Raw genomic sequence first — 23,599 nt, forward strand, 5'->3', positions numbered from 1 at the left:
TACCATAACTTCTACAGCGCATCTGCTACTTCTTCTTTAAGCGTTTTATAAAACTCAGCTCCGATTCCATCTGGGCCGGGCGTCTTTCCCGAGCTTAGGTCATCGATAGCTTTTTGGATTTCCTGCACGCTGATAGGAGCTCCTAACCTTTCTTGTGTATCTGTGTCAAGCTTGGGCATGATAGGGAGAAAGACATCAGTAAAGCCTCTGGCCATCGGTACACGCTTGCCGAGCAGATCGCGATAATGTTCCACGAACGCTTCCATTATCTGAGCTTTTCCATTTGTCAGCTTATCCTTGTGCATTATTTCCTTTACTTCTTTTCTTTGTGCATATTTCTTTTCGTCCCCCAGAGCTCTTTTTGTGGGTGTCTCGCCCATCCAAAGCTTTTCACTTCTAGTTCTTATTATAGCACCTTTATACTTCTGTCTGTCTAAAACTTTCCAGTTTGTTTTTAGTATTTCTAATTTCTTCGGATAAACAAGCCAGGTTTCATACTTTCTTCCTCCAAGAGAGCTTGTAGTTGCCTTTGTAGGCTCCTTTCCTCCTGCTTCTTCTCAAAATTATTCTTAGTAGTTTGTTCTATCGCCTTCATTTTGACATCTTGTTTAAACGTTTCCCACTTCGCTTCCCAGTCGTCTTTTTGATTATCATATAGCTTCGTAAGGGCTTCGGTTACATCTCTGCCAAAAGTTTCACCCTTCAAGACATTATTGTTTAATTTCCACAGGTACCAGTTAAATTTATGTATCCTCTCCCTAGCACCAAGTGTAAAGCTAATCATACAGTGATCGCTGAAAGACACCGGTGTAACAATATAATCATCACAGCACATAACAAGGTCCACCGAGATGTACGCTCTATCTAACCGTGCGTGGCTTAGACCCTGAAAGTGCGTAAACTGAACTCTACCATTAGACATGCATAGGCCAACATCTTCCAATCCCTTCTCTGCAATCGATTCGTTCAAAATCACCGCGCTTTGATCACATAATTGGACCGGCTTGGCACGGTCTTCTTTCGCGCACACGCAGTTAAAGTCACCAACAAGTATTACATATTTGTCACATTCGAGTAAATTTCTTATTTCTTGAAAGAAAACTTTCCTTTCGCTCTCTCGGTTCGGGGCATACACACATATCACGCGCCATTCAAATTTCAAGAAAGAAAAATCACACACTACAAAACGTCCGTTATCACTGCTTATTACACTTCTTTCAACAGCACCCATAGATTTTCTGATGAAAAGGGCACATCCTCCTGATAATCCATTGGCGTGGGACACACAAACGTTATACATTGAGCGAAAGGTAAACACCATGCGATCATTATCCTCCTCAGTCGCTAATTTGGTTTCCTGCACAGCAATCACGTCGAATTCATGCTCCGAAACAATCTACTCAATTGGTACTGCCGCCTTCTAGAAGCTAACCCGCGTACATTTATACTGGCAAAACGTACTGATCGCTCAAGTCTCACTGCCATTTTTTATGGTAGAAGTAAATGCTCACCAAACAGTCTGCGCTGAATAACGCCTACTCAGTCATCAGGCACACCTTCTGGGCAGGGGGCGCGCACCTAGTGCGTCGTCAGGGGGGCGGCTTGGCCGGCCTCTTTTCCCCTTCTACGACGTTTGGCTTGACCATCAGCCGCTGCCTCCGAAAGACAGCCGCTTTCGCAGGCGGTTCTTGACTGCTTGCATCATTTGGTTCTGATGGCACTGCGTCTCGTGGTCTTTTCCCTCCCGTCCCGGGTTCTTCAGCGTCGTGCCACTCCATGGCACAACCGTCGGAAGGTTCCTGGACAGTCTGAGTAGTTCTTTTGCTCTCACTCGTTTCAGCGGTCACATCCTTTGATACATGGGACTCCTTTGCGCTCGTCGATGATTCTGCGGCAGACTGCACACCCGCACTGTCAGCTGATCTTGCCATTTCGTTCACCTCCGTCATGCCTCCTGTACATGGCGTTTCTCCTGCAGAAGTCACCTTGGATTTCACCGGTGATTCTGCAATAGGTTGCACCACCCTTGCACTTTCAGTTGACTTTGCCGCTTCTTTCTTCAACTGCGTCATGCCTGCCGTACTTGGTGTTTTCCCTGCAGAATCCGCCTTTGATTTCACCGATTCTTCGGCTTCGGCCTCGTCCATAGTGAGCTCGGATTTATCCGTGCCCCCGGTGTTCAAGGTAGCTGCCGCATACGTCCTCGTGCAGTTCGCTTGGGCATGACCAAAGCGTTTGCACGTGTCGCACCGCGGAACTCGACAGTCTTTTCTAATGTGGCCAATCTGCTGGCAGCGCAAACACCTCGGCGCTCTTCCGGGGGCCACGATAAGTGCGAGCTCCCCTCCAACTCGTAACTGGTGGGGTATATCGTCCAGCGTAACGTTAGCCTTGAGCCGGAGCGTCACGGTTCTTGTCATGGTATTCTGCTGCGTGTAGCCATCAATTCGCCATTTATCCATCCCTACGTCAACGACCGTCCCGTAAGGGATCAGCGCATTTCGGACGTCTTCTTCTCGCACGTGGTAGAGCAACCAATGCAGTTTCAGACGGACGTCGCGGTGGCTTGGGTCGATTACCATGCATTTGAGGCCTTTCACAGTCAATTGCGGTTCAGCTAAAAGTTTCTTCACACCTTCAGCGCTTTTACAGGTCACCGCCCACACGTGATTCATTTGATATGCGCCAAGCGCAAGAACCTCGGTGGGCGGGACACGTCGAAAAAGGGGTTCACGAAAATCTTCCGCGTGATAAGGCCTTCCTTTTACGTCTGCGTGCAGAAAAACAGTGTTCTGAACCACATACCCATTTGGCAGAGGGGGCAAAATGACGGCATAATCCTGTGGCATTTCAATCCTGGAACCGCGGCTAAGCTGGGCCGCCGATGCCGCTCCAACGGAGCTCATGATACACACGTCCGAACGCTTTCGCAACCGGAAGTGGAAACTGAGCTATGCCCCCAGATGAGAATACCGTACGAAAATGACATACTTTACAGTGGTATAAAAATATATGTGGAAACAAAATGTAAGACGTGAAGGGGGCACCCGGGTTTGAACCGGGGACCTCTCGATCTGCAGTCGAATGCTCTACCACTGAGCTATGCCCCCAGATGAGAATACCGTACGAAAATGGCAGACTTTACACTGGTATACAAATATATGTGGAAAGAAAAGGTCTGACGCGAAGGGGGCACCCGGGTTTGAACCGGGCACCTCTCGATCTGCAGTCGAATGCTCTACCATTGAGTTATGCCTCTAGATGAGAATACCGCACGAAAATGACATACTTTATAGTGGTATAAAAATATGCCTGCAGAATGGGAGCGTGTGTGGAGCCTACACTTTTTTTTTAGTCATGCAGCGCAATTCCCTTCCCGAAGTTGCAATAATTGCGCTGGCATTTATTTATTTATTTATTTATTTATTTATTTATTTATTTATTTATTTATTTATTTACACAATACTGCAGGCCCAAAAAAAGGGGCCACGCAAGAGGAGCAAAAGTAGTAAATAAGAATGTATCAAGGCAACGCGTACAGACATTAGTATGTGTCAAATCACATACTCAGCAAAAATAACAATAATAACTGTATAAACAGTAATATGAAAATAAGGAAGGCACAACCCGTATAATAGCAAATATCAATGTGAAGTGTAACGAAAACAGAAAGTTTTTAGTCTCTGCATTTTTCTGCGTAATTGAAGCGTGTCAATGTTATGCTGGGTCATTAGACTAGAGGGAGAGTCACTATTACTATATTTGGAATAGATGAACCTGACGGCTTTACACTGTATCTTTTCCAGAGTATCGATGTTAGTGTTTGTATGCGGATCCCAGGCAATGCTGGCATATTCGAGTTTAGGTCGAATTAGTGATGAATAAGCCGTTAACCTAGTACTAGAAGGTGTATGTTTTAGCTTTTGTCGGAGAAAGCAAAGTTTCTTGAACTAAGAGTTGCATAGTTAGAAATGTGAGTATTCCAGCTGAGGTTGTTGGTTATTGTGATTCCCAGGTACTTGGGAACTTGTTCTCATTGACTTCCGTGAGCTGTTGTGAAAGTAGTTTGTAGACAAACGATAGCTTCTTAAATTTCTTTTAGATGCGAAGCAGCTCTTTGACTCACGTGTGTAACGCCGTACGTTACGTGCGTCCGTACTAATGCGCCGCAACGCGTTCCCCTCGCCGTAGGTGTTGGAGCGTTGCCAAGTAGGTCACGCCACAGCTTTGCGCTCCCCTCGCACGCTTCCCTCGCAGGTGCGCGCTGACGTCACTCTCTCCCTCATCCGCAGCATGCTCGCCGTAGCGCACGCAGCTGCCGGCTGCTCCGCCCGCTCGCAACACCTCTGAACGTGTCACTTCTCTCTCGCTTCACCCGTGGTAGTCAAGGCGAAACGCGCGCCTGCTCCGGTCCAGCGCCCGTGTCTCGACTCTGAAGAAACAACGACTACGAAGTATTGCCAAACGCTTTAATGAAACTTACACGAAACCCAACCCGCCTCCCGTGTCTTTGCGTTTCAAACAAACGTTTACTCGAGTAAACGCTACACCGCGAGTTTCGCTTCAAACCGTTCTTCCAGCACCCGCGTCGACGCCCGTTTCAACCTGGTCAACGCCGTGCGCACCGCTGCTGCTTCGCATCCCATCAGGGTTCCCTTCCGGGAGATGGTCCAAGTTTTTTTAGTTGCTGAAATATATAATGTTTTACTGGTATTTAATTCCATGCTACACCTATGAAACCAGGAAAGAATACTTTGGAGAGTAGACTTGAGTGATAATTTATCTTCATGGCAGTTATTTCATTATGCAGTACACAATCGTCCGCACATAATCTAATAACAGGGGGTTTAATTTCATTATTATTCAATAATTAATAGTAAGAATAATAATCAAGGATATAACGAACAGTATAATGAATAAGGTGTCGGCCACTCGTGGATTCCTCCATACTTCCACACGTACAGTTGAGTCGTTGAATGTCGAACCAATATCGGCCCGCTGGAGACACTATAGGTTTGAATAATTTATTTTAATAGAAGGGTACGCATTTGGGCTGGTTGGTTCATGATTACGGGTGAGAAACAGCGCTAAAAAGACGGGACAAGAAAGGACACGAGACCACGGCGCTGACTAACAACCAAATGTGCTTTATTCCTTCAGTCAGCATAAATATACTTCACCACTAACGTAATGAAAATACAGAAAACTCAGCCTGCGCAGAGGCAGTAAGGCGATCAACGAGACATGAATTCTATCTCCTTCGGAAGGAGGGAAATCGAGGGGAAGCTTACACATGCCTCGCCGCTATTGTAGATGTGATAAGCTTCTGAAATGAGGCGCGCGCGCTCGTCATGGTATTTTGACAAGAAAGTGGTATCGTTAAAAGATGGATGGCAACCACGCGCAACTGTTACAGTGAAGAGATAACTATCTGTAGCTTGTTTTTGAACCTTGTTCAAATGCTCGCGCATGCGGTCATTAGCGCACCGCCCCGTTTGCCCGACATAGTAACGCCCGCAAGAAAGTGGAATCTTGTATACAACTTCTTGACAACATTCAACAAACTTCTGCCTGTGCTTCTTAGTGCATCTTCTTTTCTTCTCTTCTTCTCGGTTGACTTGGCGTTAGGCTGTTGTTTTCTGCCCAAAATAAGCTTGGTAGCCTGTGCCAGCAAGTCAACCGAGAAGAAGAGAAGAAAAGAAGATGCACTAAGAAGCACAGGCAGAAGTTTGTTGAATGTTGTCAAGAAGTTGTATACAAGATTCCACTTTCTTGCGGGCGTTACTATGTCGGGCAAACGGGGCGGTGCGCTAATGACCGCATGCGCGAGCATTTGAACAAGGTTCAAAAACAAGCTACAGATAGTCAGTTATCTCTTCACTGTAACAGTTGCGGTTGCCATCCATCTTTTAACGATACCACTTTCTTGTCAAAATACCATGACGAGCGCGCGCGCCTCATTTCAGAAGCTTATCACATCTACAATAGCGGCGAGGCATGTGTAAGCTTCCCCTCGATTTCCCTCCTTCCGAAGGAGATAGAATTCATGTCTCGTTGATCGCCTTACTGCCTCTGCGCAGGCTGAGTTTTCTGTATTTTCATTACGTTAGTGGTGAAGTATATTTATGCTGACTGAAGGAATAAAGCACATTTGGTTGTTAGTCGGCGCCGTGGTCTCGTGTCCTTTCTTGTCCCGTCCTTTTAGCGCTGTTTCTCACCCGTAATTATTTTAATAGCAACGCATGCGTGTGCGCAGGGTCCCGCATTTGATTACGTATTAGTTACTGTGTCGAGGCCATTAGTTACTGCACTTGCAAAGCTATACAGGAATTACAGCTAAGCGGTTCACTAAAGCTGATATCTAACATACGGTCAAACATTTTTGCGAAAACCGACCAATATGCGTGTTTCCTACTTGCGGTATACGATTTAGGCATGCATCAGGGGCGTAGGCAGAAATTTTTTTCGGGGGGGGCACCTCCTTGATCTGTAGTGGGGACGAGCAGGCAGATGTGGTCGAGTGTCATTTTCTGCTCTGTATGCTATGGCAAAAAAAAATTTCGGGGGGGGCACGGGCCCGGTGTGCCCTAACGTGGCTACGCCCCTGGCATGCATGTTTCTTTTTTTTATCTTATGCGATTCGCTTCAAAAAAGAGCCAAATGCAAAGTACATAGCAGGTATTGGCGATCCAAATCCCCGGGCGGATCACTGCTTCTTATGGTGCAGTTGAGGCAAACATGACTTCCAGTGCCAAAGAGGGCTGGGGATTCTAAAGAAGAGACAGTCAGTCTTTTGTCTTGCGCAGAGAGGTTTGAGGTCTCTTTGTGGTCATTTCAACTGAGATATATGAGCTTTCACGTGCTGCTAGCAAAAGCATAAAGTTTACAAGTCGAAAAATGATCTCACGCCCCCCTTCCCTTCCAGTGCGCACACCTCATATATGCATAGCAATGGAGTTGTCGATCGCAGCAACGTCCGCAGCGTCTGAGCGACTATTCTAATTGTGGGACCACTCAAGTTACCGGTTGCTTGGCTGCTGTGCTTTGTTCTTCGTTGGACATGATCATCCCTTGGCACAGACCACACTGATGAAAGGGCAGGGAAGGTTGTTGTAAGAGTTAGGGGTATTGGTTTGTCACCCAAACAATTCGGTGCTAGTGTTCAAGTGCAGACAGCGTGTCGAATAAAACATCTCAACCAATAGACATTCCTCTGGTCTGGAGAACAGAGCATGTGGTTCGAAAAACAGAAACCTGTATCTTATGTTTTCTTGCTCCGCATATTAGATTTTTTTTTATTATATTACTGAACCTCACCTTTCACTAGTGTCGTTTTTTTTTTTCGTATTTATTGTTTCGTCCTGCTGTGTTTCACTCGAGAAGTTCAACAAAACAGACTGATGGGCTGGTTGGTACTGCATATTTGGGGTTTGCCGCACTGGAACGACACAGGACTACGGAAAACACGAGAACGCCACAGTGATGTGTGGTTGCGTTTTCTATCGTCCTGCGTCGTTTCCAAGCGCTAAGCATCAAGATATGCGCGCAAAAAGTGGCACTTTACAGCGGCAGTCCATGTTCCACACCGCCATTCCAGCAACACTCTTTGATCGACTTTTTTTATCGCTTCAAGTCTCCATCGTAACTTAAAACTGAAGATGTGCGAATATTCGAAACTTTGATTATTCGATTTGTAATGTTTCGTATTCGCTTCTGTTCCAAAGACACTTTTACTAATCGAAATATTCGAACAGTCCAAAATTTTGAAACATACTCATGGCGTGGTTTTTAAGCGCGGAAGTGACATTAAAGAAAACGCTTGGTCTGTCGCTTCATGTGTCCCGCCCTAGCGCTGTTTTCAGAAGTTCAGTGTGTAACAACACGCCCGCATTAATACTCTATATCAGACATTAAAAATGTTTTATCAGCCAAGGTGACGAAAATTTCGTAGAAATAACAAAAAAAACTGCAACGGCCAACAACTGCCGCAAAACTTTTACACTTGGCCTACTGAGCGCTGCCGCCGACGCCATTTTAAAAGAGCGCATTTCTCCGTCTTCATATCCCACTCAATCGACGCAGAAATTTAGGTCTGCCTGTCACATAAGCACTTGCTGAACGCCCAGCCATCTTGAACTGGTAGCTGCGTTCATACTTGTGAACATTGTCGATCAAAAAGCAAATATTACGCATATCTAAGGCGCAACATCAATACGTAAGTATTAGGTGGTGTGTTCCTTTACTAGACATAGATACGTAATTCTAAAGACCCTAGTGTTTCTTAGGCCGCGCTGAAACGGCGCAAAAACACCGGCAGAAGACTATCGTCTTTCGACGACATTTGCACCGTAGCACGCAGATACGCGGCCGATTTTTTTATCCAGAAAACCACAACAACGAGACCAAACGCAGGAAATTTTATTCCGATGATCCGATCTACTTTAGATTAAGACCGTACTTTAGATTAAGAATATATTCTATATCATATGCGATATCCAGGTTTGTTTTTCTTGTATATGTCGATTTCATATGGAAATTTTACTTGCAGTACACCCCAATGTCATTTTACGATTCTCTTCAACCATTCATTGTAAACATGTACCCTAGAATGCATATATGTAATTCAAGTAATTGGTTTTATTAATAAATGCGTTGCTGTAGTTTTCGTGCAAATAATGTCAATATGGCAGTGATGTCAGTCAAGTAATCAAACCAGAGTGTTCAAACCAGAAAACATTGAGGATATTTATATAAAGGTGTTTATATAGATAAGTGCACGTACGGGGAGTACGCTTTGGAACTCTGAGCGACACTTTAGGGTCGCGGGCCTGTATACACAACCTTGAAATCCGTGGCTGCCATCTTCAGAAACGGTCCTCGTTTCTTCCACACCGGCGCCTTCCCCCGCTTCGCTTGCTCCGGTCCGTGCGTCTTGCGCCCATCGCTGCCTGCCTGCGTCTCGCAAGGCGTACTCTTGGCGTTTAAATCGGTCTTGTGCCTTCAGAACTGGGGCCTACTCTCCCGCCTCGAACAATGCGTCAAAAGACAGGTTACTAAGATTAGGGGTGCACTACACCCTGGAAGGCGCACCTCGTGATGCAGCACGCTAGGCTTTCGACAACGGAAACTGGCAGGGATATATTGAAAAGGAGTGGCGTTGGCGCTGAGGCTCCCGCTGGGGACAGTAAAACTCAGGTGCGGTGAGAATTATACAAGGCCTACATAAAGCCTTTGCCCAAGAATATGCATCCGATCCACCATGAGGAACGCAGGCAGGCAAGAGCCAGAGCTTTACATATTCAATACGGGGAGTACAAATCGGCAGTCTATACAGACGTCGCGGAATATAAGGACCAGGACGCATTTGCGATTGTGGTGGTGGACAGGCGGGGACGCTTGGCCGCCTCTGGATCAGTCGAAACCCGCTCCTCAGAAACTGCTGAGGAAGCGGCAATAGCGCTAGCTGTCACCAATTCTCAGTCTGACCTGATTCTCAGTGATTCAAAAACAGCCATTCGAAATCTGGCGAGGGGCAGAATATCGGTCACCGCCGCATGACTGCTGCATCGAGCCGCGGGGCGAGAAATTCGGGAAATAGAAATTGTCTGGGTAACAGCACACTTTAGAAACCCTGGGAACGAGGCGGCTCACCTGAATCCTGAATGCTCGAGGTTTCGTCAGCCGGGCAGGTGAGCCGCCCGTTCCGGGGAGGTCCGCGAGAGATGGGCTGGTGTCCTTTCACGACATCACTAATCATTATAAACTAGAGCGGAGGCTTCATCCGCCCCCGCACAAGCGGTTGACCAAGGCGCAGGAATGCGTCTGGAGAAAACTGCAGACGCGATCTTTTCCCAACCCATACGTGTTGAGCAAAATATACCCGGGGGAGATTAAGCCACAATGCAAATGGTGCCAGGCACTTCGTGACAAGTTAATGACCATATACTGTGGGAATGTAGCATGGTGCCGCCACCGGCGGGTAATATGCGTGATACCTCTGTCGAGCACTGGGAGGCCGTGTTGACCAGCTCAGACCCAGTCGTCCAGACAAGGGTCGTGGAGTGGGCCACACAGGTCGCCGTCAACCTAGGGTTGATGGCCATCTAACACGGAATCGTCCGCAACTGCTTTCTGACGAAATAAAAGTTTTTCCATCCATCCATTAGGGTCGCGGTGCTAAACGGGTGAACAGAGTGCATTTGTAGCAAAGAAACGGCGACAAACTACGAGCGGGATGTTTTTCAAAAACAAAATTATTTTTCTCACCAAAAAACGCAGCTGTCTTTAAACAAGCGTTGCCAGTCAATATCGGCCAAGACGCAGTAAAGTATGTTCACAGAACGCTCCTACCGGATTATACTCTTCTACAAGTGACAATCCGCTTGCGTCGTTTAAATTTGGTATAAAGCGCACTTTAGCCAGCTTGACACGGGTGTAAAGACAGCTGGAAATCGCTCGCTCTTCTCTCAACTGACAGCATAAACGCAAATGACGGCGCTATAACCACAAAGTCCACGGTCACTGGTTGATTTCAGCATCGTGAGCCGCACATTTACCATGGCCGCTGCGGTATGCCACGGCGTGCCCGCTCGATGGCTGCTCGCTCGCGATCTCACTGAAAGTAAGCCGCGCCTTCGAAGAAAAAAAAAAAGTGTTCAAGGTCATGACGCGCGCTGGCGAGCGTACGTAGCTTCTTGCCCTCTTGTCATCCCCCCCTCCCCCCCTCATTTGTCGCACGCTTTAAGCACCTTCTCTTATTTCGCCCCAACTGATACGTTGGAAGTAGAGTGCTCTAGTTGGAAGCTACGCAGGTTGGGGGGGAGGGGTGACAAAGGAGGAAAGAAGCTACGTGAGCGTGCATCCCGACCTTGAGAGCGCCTTATGAAACGCTATCGCTGGCTTCGTGTGATTCCAGTGTGCGATAGTGTTGCTACTGTGTATTTTAGCATACTCTAGAGTCCGGCGTCGGCAATCTCAGTGGAAAGCCGCTTTTTATGTAACCTAACGGCCCAATAGCAACAATCTCCTATACGCCTATTGCGAACTTGGTCATTACTCTCGGGAAAGCAAGCAGACGGCCACCGTGGTTTCCTACGTCGTTGTACGTGTGTTTCCGCGTTGTTCACGTTTGCGTATAGTGAAATAAGCAACGTTCGTCGTATGTGTGGTGGCCGAAACTTCAAGGGATGTCGAATAACAATTGCTGTGGAATGGAGTGCTCAAACACCTAAAAAAACGCGCCCAGAACGCGGTTTTACTCACTTACCGCAAGGCCCCCTGAGCAAGAGCGACGGAAGCAATGGATCGCCGCTGTTCGTTGGCAAAGGCGAGCCGCTAGCTTCGTCATTGTGCGAGTTAACATGTCGCTTCTTGTTCTAATGCTTTCGTTCTGCCATATCAGTGCTCGCTGGATGCACTCGATCATGTTGACACTGGTAGACGACCAAAGTTATCAGCCTGAGCATGCGTTGGTTCGGTTCGACCGCCGTGCCCCCAAGGGTTCGACCGCCGTGCCCCCCAAGGGCACTTCGCTCAAACGTTCTATATTTCAGAAGTACGGTAGTTCGGGCGAGTTGGTCAACCATGAACTTAGCTTGTACTAGCGCGGTACATGTACCGCGCTATTACAAGCTAAGTTCTATATTTATTATTTACAGAAACAGAAATGCAGCAATGGTTGACTTCAGAAAGAACAAGAAGTGATTGAGACGTCACCTTTGTAAACAAAACAAAGCGGATGTTCACCACGAGCTGCACCTCATAGCTGGGTCTTGTTACGCTGGTCTGCGCGAACGTTCGTTCTCCTCTGCAGTCGGCAACTCCTCAGATGAGTTAGTCAGCGAAGAAGTTATAGTGATAGCATCGTTCGCTCGACCGCAGAAGACGTGTTGTTTGATGATAGTGCTAGTAAAGTATCGAGATGACGACGCGGGAGCAGTGACAAGTTCTGAAGAGGGTCGCCGAGGAGGCATGTGACGACCGACTGCGGAGGAGAACGAACGTCCGCGTGGAGTCTGACTTATAGTCTGACTCTCCGTCGCCGCCCGCTTGCATTGCCTGTATCGGAAGAGGAGAGGCGCAACTTCTGCAACCCTAATTGGGAGCAGTGCGGCTCAGGCTCGCGCCTGCGTTCGGGAAGGTGCGTGATTCGTCTGTGCGTAACACAGCGAAAGCTAGGGAAAGGGCGAGATCCTCTCACCGATTCGTCTGCGGAATCAGACGGCACCGCTGGCTCTGCTTTGCTTTCTCGAATATCCCGATCTTTCGCACGTGTGTTGGCTGTGTCGGTGACGTCTTCTGCGGAGAGGGTAAGGGGCGCGCTCCCGGCGCCTTTTTATACTTGTTTTTTCGATGCGCGCGCTCTGTCGCGCACGAACCGTCGGCGCCAGGCTTTCATGCCGCCATTCAAAATCGGCGACGTGCACTTAGTTAAGCGCTCGTTTGTGACAAACATCGTGCACAAGTCCACTTTCGTAGAGGCCCGTGCCTTTCCTGCAGCTGCTAGTGCAGAATTAGTTGTCTGGCACCCGCACGAAGGGGAAATAGCAGCCGCGAACTTCATTCATCTCCTCACAGCAAAGCTGTGCAAAGCGCTGTCGTCTGCTCGGCTTTCCGCACGTACTGTCGGCGGCGCCCGCTAGGTGGCTAAGGCAACCCCGAAGAGAGTGAGGACGGGCCTCTTTATAAAGATAGGGCGCTTGAGAAAGGAGTCACTCGGAGGATTTCACGCTAGACGGTCGTTTTCATCCGCGATGTCCTCTCGCCGAAGACCGCTCGCCGATCGGGGCCCCGTTCGCGAACTTCTCTACCCCCCCCCCCCTCCCTCCCCATCTTTCCTATCACTACTTCTGTCGCCACAGTTCCGCTACGATCACTTCCTTTTTGTTTTGTAGCGTTAGCTACAATGGGCCTAGCCGAGCCAGTTTCGCATGCCTCCTCAAGAGCCGTGCTGTGCATGCGCGGGGATCAGTGATGTCACACAGCTGGCGCACCGGAGCCGGCACCTCCCGCGCACTCCGCCGCCGCCGGTCTGCGCTTTCCATAGGAGTGATGTCGTAGCCGTGGCAGGCGTACTGGCGCCGGCACCCGCGCAGCTATTCGCCTTCGCTGTGCAGTCGCCGCCTGACACTGCGCTGGAGCCGCTCGATAGCGCCTCTGACTGGCGTTTAGCGTGGTATAGGCATGGAGAAGGAGAGCGCAAATGCTGCTCAACGGCGCAGAAGAGCGGAGAAAGTAGTTGCCTGGCAAAATAAATATACATGTGCCACATAATACGTATACCGTGTGTGTCATTGGAGCAGCAGTAAGCATGATAATCAAGCTAATCCTAGACAATCAGGAAAGCTAATAATAATTAGCTGAACCTTTGCTAATGCAACGTTATCCTGGCATAGCCGAGCTAAGCCACTGCAACATTTTTATCCTACTTTTCTGTTTTTCCCCATCCCCTCCCCCTAAAGGCGCTGAGCCGTGCTCGCTCCCGCGAGGGTTGCAGAAAATAGTGCCCTCTTCCTTTCAACAAACCACTTCCTCCTCCTCCTTGAGAAAGTGTCAACTTCGCGCTCGTCTAGTAAAACTCTCCTTGCTGCGCACGACTGCGAGATTTGTGTGCACAGCAGCGTCTGCTTTCCACTGTACGTGTTTTTTCAGGTGCCCTAAAAGAAATTAAAATTTTTTTTTATAGGCAACTCAACAGCAATTGATGTCTGTAACCTCATGAATCATTATGAAAAATAACTGTTTGCTTCATATGGCCGATGTGATACAATCGTACTACACATCTCTGCACATAATGCCACATTAATATGTTCAAGTACAAGAAAAACACAGAACGGCTTTTGTTTGTCCTTAATTTTTCTTTTACTTACGTCACTGCCATTATCCTGCCCACCCTGGTCAGTGTTGCAGCACATAATTCACACAGTTCAATAACACTTTCTATACAAAACAAATATGAACATCACAATGTTTAGAAACCACCAAATAAATCACAGTCTCCCACGTCAAAAACAGTCATCAGGACAACAAAGATCACAACAAAGTGCCTCGAACGTGACACAGGTTGTCACATACATCGATGGTAGTGAAAACAAAAAATGAAAGATCCACAGCAAGCATGCGCAGTGAAGGCTGCCATTAGAAAAATACCTGAAATACCTATTACCTTTTGCAGATCTGGACGAAGCGTTGAATGCAAGAAAGCATGCACCTGCTGTGTTCTGGTTCAGTGTTTACAAATGCTGCGTTTTACCAGCCATAACATTCATGGCAGTACCGAATAGTGTCATCCCCCCCTACCGAACCCTCCCCTATCTGCATATTTTGGAAATGTTATGTATGAAGGTACAGTGCATCATCTCCAACTAAGTAGAGCCGAACTTTAAACAGATGATGCTGCAAAGAAATGCAATATTGATTAATGTACAATACAATCAAACATGGCCAGACACAAACACACAGCACTGCTGCACAACAATTAGAAAAATTTCTAGCAATCTGTAAGGACGCTAGTGTTGTTCGAGGACTCAAATGTTGAGATAATTTTTAAATTTTATCAGGTTATAATAAATATTATATAACACCTCATGAAGCTGCCTCCAAATTAGCCTTTTTTAAGCAAAAGAAAAGCGACATTGTCTGAACATTCATCAGCAAAAATGTCCATTTTACCGTTCCATTTAGGATGCCGTTTTTGGTAGCACATCTATAGGTCATTGCCATTGGTGACTCTCGTTCTTACAATAAAACACAGTCATCGTGTCAGTCATTAATGCAGTGAACACAGCTAAGTTGGAGATACTGCATCCTAAAAACTGGACTGCAAATAGCAATGACTGCATTAAATATGACAAATAACAACACAAGGAGTTCAATTGTCATTGCTTCTACTAGCGAAAGTAGACACTTGATAAATGCACTTGTGTTAGAATTCATCTAGTTTTTTATGGACTAAAAACATTCGGTAGTTTCACGGGTGTCTTGCTGTGTGTTTGCTTGTCATCTGAATAGCAGTTATAAGACACAGTAAAGCCAGTCTATTCCAGTGTTTTGCAGGCTGTGCTCAATATACAAGAACACTCATAGTGAGTAACAGCACCTCTTCAAAAAGTAACGTTGTAGTACTCGACTTTAAATTTTGTAACTTTCTCATTGAAAAATCGTTTTCAGCAATTAAACAACAAAAATGCCTGTTACATGATAATGTTCAGAATAAGAAATACCTGAAATTTCCTTTCAGAAGATGACTGCAGCAAGAAGTCTCCCATTCATAAGTCATAAGATTTTAGATATAGTTACTTAGCTGGGACACTACACACACATTACTACTCAAGGGGCCACTCATGATGCCCTATCCCATGGAGCATTCTTCTGCAAAAATATCTGAAAAGCGTTCGGCCATAACAAAGACAGAAGCAAACGAAACGTTGCGAAGTCATGGTGTGAGGAGGTAACCGTTGTCCCTGAACCACAGGCTCTCTCTTTGCCTTGACTAGCATCCAGAAGCAATATTCCTCCCTTGCATTTCCCTACATTGGAGCTGTAGGTCCATAATATGGGTCACAAGTGCCACCCCCTTTTATAATGTTCATGTGTATGCATGTTTTTGTTTTTTTTGTCCAAGTGATGCAACTTTCAGTAGTGGTTTTGGCCCAGTGGCTAGTGTGTTGTGTTGCTGCTGACTATTTAATGCTACAGAAAGCCTCTGTGGCTTGACAGATCTAATGCCCATCTCTTACTGCCTAGCAGACTGGCTACTACAGGGCATACAAGCTTACGTTTGAGTCCTTGGCTCTTTTTGTGGTGCGCACAGGTGTCATATCTTGCAGGCATGCTGTCAGTGCATGACAGGGGTTCTTTCTTTACAACGACAAAACCTGGTGCAGGGCATTTTAAAAAGCATTCACATACAACCCATTATTCTTAATTGGCTGATGCGTAGAATTGGAAAAACCTGGACAGCAACAAGACTAAAGTCTGGAGAAAATTGGGAAGTGTTAAAGGGTGGTTCAAGGATAGTCAAAATATGTTCAGGTTGTTTTTATTGGAAATGAAGGTTATGAAGCATGGCATCTAAATGTTTATCATGTCTCGGCCACCAAGAAATATTTTGTTTTATTCTCTAACATATAAATAATTTGTCGAGAATACCTCAAGTGGCTACACACTTCACCTACACTTCTTTTCTCCTTCAAGATATTCTTGAAGTCAGCCTTCTAGAAAAACAAAAATAAAAAAATTGAGTGCTTATTTTACGCACAAGTCATAATTGCCATTCCCTAATCTTACAAGGTTTGGTGAAGAGCTTTTCTTTAGCAGGGCCACACAACGATCTTGCTACAGAATCTAATGTTTCAAGCTCACTTTGGCATCAAGTCCTACTGTATCCAACCTCATAACGAAACTCTAAAAATCCATATGTATTGACGTTTCTCGGAGCTGCATAAAGCAAGCCCACACATGTCAAGTGGACGTGTCAAGGGGACATGTCAAGTGCACTGGCGGAAGTAGCCAAGAATTCTGTAATAAACCCAAAACATGCTACTTTTGCTTTTCACATGGGCTCAACGTATGCAACACTGCAGTGTACAGTAGTGAGCCCCATCAATAACTCTTGAACGAATTCCCACTCTGTTACAGTTGAACTATGTGAAGTATACACTGTAGTACATACAAGACACAAATTAGTGTATGCCAGTAAGCATTAGCTCAATGGATCTATAACAAGCCTCTGACACTTCGCGGGTGAGTGCCTGGAATATTACATAATATTATGCGTTTTTACCAGCAGCAGAATGGCTCAGTAAGTAAAGCACATCTGCTTAATGACTGGAAGAATTATAAAAAAGCTGGACAACCGAAGTTTTCAGGACACCCAGGGCAAATTTGAGACATTCTGGGACAACAATGCTGCTGAAAACAAAGTGCAAGCAGTTTGTTGGGGGCCGCCAAAAGCAATAAAGTGTTTGTTGTATTGTTAGATCGAACACTGTCTGTTTTGTCATCGGTGCTCGACGCCTTTGCAAGCTGAGCGCGCGCGGAGTGGTGCGCTACACGTGAGCAGGCAACAGCGGACGCGGCCCTGTGGCTTGCTAAGCCTGAACCCGCAGTGGTCTCGACTCCGGTGAGTACCGAGGCTACCACAAGTTTTGATGCATGTATAAAGTTGACGCTAAGGACATTTCTCAAACCTGTCCTCAGACATGTTGCATAAATCCCAACTCAAGTCACACTGCAACAAGATGACACGACCATTAACAGGATACAACATATGCACGTAATATATTTTCAAAAGCAGGGAACCTCTCTATCTCTATTCTTGAGTTCTGTAATTCCATTTTCACACCTAAAAACATGGCTATTTATTTTTTAGGGTGACAAGAACAGTGTCACTATGGCAGGGTTCGTACAGGTTTCAAAGGAAAAGATTCAAGGGTATTCAAGGAATTTCAAGGGCCTGTCATAGGTTTTTCAAGGACTAAAAAACGGCATCCAAATGAAGATTTTTTTTTCTTTACTATAACAGTGTTTCAAATTCTGACTAAATGTATCGCACTTATACATATACAGTTGAAACACAATTTAACGAAGTCATCACCACGCTCAAATTACTTTGTTAAATCGGACATTATTGAGAACTAACAGACAGAAATACCAAGGAAAGTATCGGGGATGTTGTTTGTAGTAATTAGGATATAAATGCGAAGAAAGTAAAGTGGACGAAAAGATAACTTGCTGCCGGCAGGGAGCGAACCTGCAACCTTCAAATAACGCGTCCGATGCTCTGCAACTGAGCTACGGCGGCAGTCATCCTTTCGTCTATTTTGTGGAGTATATATGTGTATTTAAACCTAGGAATGTTAGTAAGCGCCGATCAGAGTCATGGCAGCGAGTGTGGAACACTCTTTTTCTGCCTGTTTGGCATCACATAGTACGTGATCTTTTTATGAGCTGGCAGCTGACCAATAATGCCTCGCATACTACCTGAAGTCATCAAGTCTGCCAGAACGAGACCCTCGCTATGAATGAAGGAAAAAAGATTACTTTTAAGGCCTCGTTTTTTTTTCTTTGTTAGACACAATATTATTGAGAACTAACAGACAATAATGCCAAGGAAAGTACAGGGGATGTTGTTTGTAGTAATTAGGATATAAGTGTGAAGAAGTCGGCGCTGACTAACACTCCTAGGTTTAAATACATATATATACCCCATAAAGTGGACGGGAGGATGACCGCCGCCGTAGCTCAGTGGTAGAGCATCGGACGCGTTATTCGAAAGTCACAGGTTCAGTCCCTGCCAGCAGCAAGTTATCTTTTCGTCCACTTTACTTTCTTCACATTTATATCCTAATTACTACAAACAACATCCCCTATACTTTCCTTGGCATTACTGTCTGCTAGTTCTCAATAATATTGTGTCTAACAAAGAAAGAACGAGCTCTTAAAATTTATCTTCCTTCCTTGTTAAATCGGGAAGTTTGTACAATTGAGAAAGCGGTTTTTCAGTCCTTCAAAACTTAAAATTGTAAGAGACACCCAAAATCTACCACAGCATTGTTTTTGCCACTAACCCATGCGTGCTCGTGTGACAAGTTTGTTCAGGTGTATGAAACATTGAGCCTCACATCTATGGTCCAGGCGATGCAGGCCAGCTAGACAGTCACGTGAAATGACATGCTGCTGAAATGCAAAGACGGGGAGAACGAGTGCAGTGACTATGCGAGCAGGGCGAGCAAGAAAGTTGCGAGCAGACGATCAGTGCCATCGGTCGCATAAATCATGAAATAACGAAAGCACACAGTAGTATGTGTGCCTATGGGAGCACTGACGGGAACAATAAACCACCGCCGCCCATAGCATCATCTGATATGCAACAGTGTGACTGCTGAGTCAACTGTTTCGTGCATGTAGGTGGCGCGTAGCCTTGTCAACATAAAACCAGGCTAGTGACTATGGCCGACAAGTGTTTTAACGCAATGGCATTAGTGCCCGCACTTGAAGCAAAAAGCTACCTCTATAAAAAAAAAAGAAGAAAAAAAGAAAATTGGTGCTTATTTTTACTAATTTATTACAGAAAAAAACTTCGCTAAATCAGTTTTGGTTACAAGCTAGTTTCGTTAGTTCAAGCTAACAACGTTGAACCTTATGAACACCTGCCGGGGAATGCAGATTTCTTCCTTAGATTAGGAACTACTCAAAATCGGGTTTTGTTAGATCAAGTTTCAACTGTATTATTATACTGTATAAAAGTCTAGCCTTGATGCTATCTGAAGTAGTTGCCAACGCACAACAAATATTCAGGACAGGTGCTGAGACTTCTCTAGTAGTATTAGCAAGGCTTGACTTTGTTAGTGTACTAAACACATGCACCGCTCGCTTGACAAGGAAAAAAAGCATCATAAATGCAGGAGACAAGAGTGAAGTCATAAGGAGATAAGTAGAGAGAGAGAGAGAAAGCAAGACAAGATGCACTGACGGGTGAGGAGTGAAATGAACGATAGGCCAAGGCATGAACAAACAGAATACATGCGAACTCGCACAGTGTATTGTTTCTGAAATGGAAAGTTTGCCACATCGACGCTAATCTACAACAGAAAGCAGGTCGCACTGTGGACTTTAGACTGCACTGGTCCCAGAATTCAAGGATTTTCCAAGGACAGAACACAATTTCAGGACCTTCAAGGGCCTTGAAAATGTACTTTTCAAATCCGAGGGTTTTCAAGGTTTTCAAGGACCTGTACGAACCCTGTATGCTGATACTGTTCACAAAAACAAAAACAGCACTGCCATGCCACATAGAAATGAATATAACGGAGGGGGGGGGGGAGCTTATTGTTATATGTTTAGAACTGAGAATCAGGAGGTCTGCAGTGGTGCAGCTCGGCTAGCTGACAACACATAAAAAGAACACGCCAGTTTCATACAGTGCCTTCCTACCCTTCTCATACTGTAATCACATAGCCATTGCAATTCATAAACATGTTCATAGCCCATTCACAACCAACCAAAGGATCACAAATCTAAATTACGTCAGGCAAGCAAAAATGGCTAAAAAAATCAAAACACATACAAGCAAACCAACAATGCCAGGCAGTGACATGAAAATGCTTATGTATAAGCAGAAAACAAAAAAAAAAGTCTATTCTCCAGTTTATCTTCTCTGCTGGTCTTCAACAGTTAACACAGACTCACACATTCAGAATGACTATAACACACAGCAAATGCTATATGTGCTACTGACATGCAAATACAGCAAAGCACAATTGTTAGGGCTTAGATCAGGCAACATTTATCCACATTATAAACTGCTTTTTTTTTCCAGTATGCACAAAAGCGTTCCACACAGCTTCAGCCAATTCATAAACGGCTTTTAAGGAAGCACTCCCAAGCATGTCTAGCAAGTCTCTAGAGAAATCTGTGCAAATGTCATAACAGGCGTAAATGGTCATGTCTTCTAATGCCTACACATGTAAAAAAACACATTTCCAGCTAGATATTCAAGTGAGTATAGTGCCCTGATAGTGTTACATATGTGGTGACCAGATTTTGAAAAATAAATAATGTAGTTTTCAAATAACATGTACAACAGTGTGTTCTTGTACAACAATGCTCGAAATTTTTCACAGTAAAGGTACAAAGCACACACACGTTACAGAACATTCAAATGACAACCTTATATCTATGGCAAACTATCAATTTTGCCGTACAAGTTGTGTTCAAATTACACCACTTCATTTGTGATTTCATGCATTCTGACAATGTTTCAATACATGACACAGAGCATCATTACAGATGCACAGGTCTACAAAATAAAGGCTCTAGAGCCTTAAGAATTTTGGGTTGTATATGTTTCTTAGCATTTACATAAAATAGCTTTCAACAATTTTCACTCCAAGTTAAAAAGCAGACCTCTAAAGACACTTTGTGCGTTTTTATGCTGCTACTACTCTAGCCTTGCAAAGTGCTTAGGTGCAGCATTATTTCATATCAACATTACCGTACAAGCATTCAATACAGTACAAAGTAACACAATCAAGTGAACAGATATCAATGGTTGCCTACAGGCAAGTTTAAAATATCCAAGTTCCAAAGTCATTCAGCGATGCATGCCATATTTACTGCATTTTACACAACTATATCCCCCATTAATATTTCAGATCACTGCATATTTTCTGCTTTTCACAAAAGCAGGCTTCTGTAAAGCAGGCTTCTGTAAATGAGCTTCATGAATAATTCTAACTTTTTGAAACTTGGAACTCAAAGAACACGAAAAAAAAAAGTAGTAGTCCAGACCTTTCCTGTTCAGTAGCATCCGTTTTCAAAAAACGTAGTTTTAAGTGAACATCACAAATAGTGCTATCAAACTGCCCCAAAATTTGTTCTTAAGCCACTTCAGACACTTACTGCTGCCTTTCGTTGATATTAAGACTTACTGCTTAAAATCTATACTGTTCAGGGATGGTATTCTCTGGTGCTCACTTTCGGAGATATTTCACAAAATTTCGGGCGAATAGCACCAGATGCGCCGGCATATACAGGTGACAGTGTTTTTGCACTGTGATAAGACAGTACACTTGACATTAAGACCGAGAACACTGCCACCTACAAACACCAATACATGGAAGTGACAGTATCCCGAAAAGTGATCTCTGGGAATACCACCCCTGGCTGAAACAATCAGATGGTACAATAAAACATCTTGTAGTAAAAAGAATAACCTCAAGTGTGTCGCTTTTTCACAGCTTGTAAGTCTAGCAGGTCATATACTAAGATACACATACTATACACACCTCCAATAGTGTACCACATGAGCAGCGGGCACATAAACACTACCTCTGTCACTTTGCTTATTAAAATGCACACTTGTATTCTGGCCCTCTTCAGTCTTTGCTTAACCACAAACATTTCCACCACAGAGGAAAAGAGAACAGCCAAGCCAACTCATCGTGCTGTGCCAGTGCCTTCTAGGAGTGGAACCTGGGATGGCTTGCAGTATCTTCACATAGATTTTCGTTTCTCATTAAAGTGCTTTCACAATGAATGGCTTGTAGTGCTGCGTCAAGTTTCTTCCACAAAAAGACTTAGATGCATTTCTTGCAAGACGCTAGGTATAACCTAGGCTCAAATAGGAGCCCTGGGTTCGTGAGGGAGGTGTGCAACGTTCACCATGCTTGCATTCGCATCAGCTCCAGAAATGGTGCTAGACAGCGTACAGGTAACCTGGGAGAAGGGGTGCATCTCCAGCCGATGTGAAGGGTGAAAACCAGGAGAGAGAGAAGCGCCCAAAGACAGCCCGCATGCTCCGCCATGGAGAGCGTTTCTGCCATCTGGCCACTTCCTTCTTCAGCTGCTCTATGCCCTGTACAAAGAGATCGTATCTGTGTTACATAACGTGTACGCATGCTACTTGACAATTGGCAAATGTACACCAGTAACAAGCCCACAATCTTCCTTCAGCGTATTTCCGTACCCTAAAGAGCACAGTAGCGGAACCTCCAGTCGCCATCACATGGAGGAGAGCCACATGACCTCAGCAGAAACGTCACATATGACATCACACCACCGCCAAAATTTCAATGAAAGGGAGAGGTTCTGCAAGGCGTTGCGTAAGTATCACCATTTTGCCAGTGTCAGTGGTCGGTCCATGTCACTGAAGGGCCAGTAACCTACATCGTTCTGCTTCGCAGTTCTGACTATTTTGACAGCATTACTACCACTGAAGACATATGTGACGTATCTGCTCAGGTCACGCGACTCTCCAGCATGTGATAGCCAGCAGATGTTCTGCTACTACGCTCTTTAGGATATGGAAGTGCGCCTTCCTTCACCTTATATAAAGCTCATCACAAGACATGTGGATCTCAACAACACTGACAAGCATGTTCATTGTAATGTAGTTGTGGCTAGCCTATTGCTAGGAAACTGACATTGGATGATGTGCCCATATGGGCCTATAAGCTTTTTATTATGTGCTCCCAGCAATAGCCTCAATTCATAATATGGGCATCAACACATGGCAAATCTACCACTGCCTACTGTTCTTGTTCAATTACACTGACCTATACTCCTTCATGCTATAGCCAAACAGGAACAGTTCTTTTTGATTTATAATATATCTTCACAATCTTTGGCTATCAGTGGCCCTTGTGCCATAATATCTATTAACTAAAACTTATGATGCAGCAAAGACCTTGTCTTTACATACTACCCTCACTGATGGCCTGTTACTTTTGCCTGATATATGGTACAGTATAATACATTTAAATAAAAATCAATGGGACCGAATTAAGTGCTCTATTTATGTGAAATCTCATTTAAGCAAATAATACAATAATTTGCTTTATTTGAAAAGCTCTCAATGCTTTAAATATACTGCGATTAACAAAACATTGTTATTGTGTTCTGCTCAGAATCTCACTGCTTGCACACAAACCAATAATAGCCATCTTAAATGCAACCTTTGCAGCCTTCCCTTTAAATATGGGGCAACTGCTCAGAAAATCGCAGCTGCGCATGCATTTGAAAGACTGGACCAATACCTTTTCCATTTGCTCATTCAATAAGGACCAATAAGAGAGTGATCCCAAAAATAATTTTTTCA

At 44.9% G+C, this 23,599-nt stretch overlaps 2 protein-coding genes and 1 non-coding gene across 4 annotated transcripts in view; all 3 read right to left on the bottom strand.

Annotated features, from left to right (window-relative positions):
• Positions 1 to 1,527: 1,527 nt before the first annotated feature.
• LOC119381835 (uncharacterized) lies at positions 1,528 to 2,924 on the bottom strand. Its single transcript, XM_037649591.2, has one exon. It carries the CDS (start codon positions 2,904 to 2,906, stop codon positions 1,590 to 1,592), a length of 1,317 nt encoding a protein of 438 aa, XP_037505519.2. The 5' UTR covers positions 2,907 to 2,924; the 3' UTR covers positions 1,528 to 1,589.
• A 114-nt stretch (positions 2,925 to 3,038) lies between these two features.
• Trnac-gca (transfer RNA cysteine (anticodon GCA)) lies at positions 3,039 to 3,110 on the bottom strand. Its single transcript has one exon. It is a non-coding gene; the product is annotated as a tRNA-Cys (tRNA).
• A 10,726-nt stretch (positions 3,111 to 13,836) lies between these two features.
• Positions 13,837 to 23,599, bottom strand: part of LOC119373839 (palmitoyltransferase ZDHHC3) — a 30,101-nt gene continuing 20,338 nt past the window's right edge. For both annotated transcript variants that reach the window (XM_037643908.2, XM_037643899.2), the window contains exon 6: positions 13,837 to 22,357. In XM_037643908.2, coding sequence (XP_037499836.1) covers positions 22,199 to 22,357 — 159 coding nt within the window. In that variant the 3' untranslated portion in view covers positions 13,837 to 22,198. The remainder of the gene's footprint in view (positions 22,358 to 23,599) is intronic.

The sequence above is a fragment of the Rhipicephalus sanguineus genome, chromosome 1 (genome assembly GCF_013339695.2).
Source record: "Rhipicephalus sanguineus isolate Rsan-2018 chromosome 1, BIME_Rsan_1.4, whole genome shotgun sequence".
In the NCBI taxonomy this organism is placed as follows: domain Eukaryota; kingdom Metazoa; phylum Arthropoda; class Arachnida; order Ixodida; family Ixodidae; genus Rhipicephalus; species Rhipicephalus sanguineus.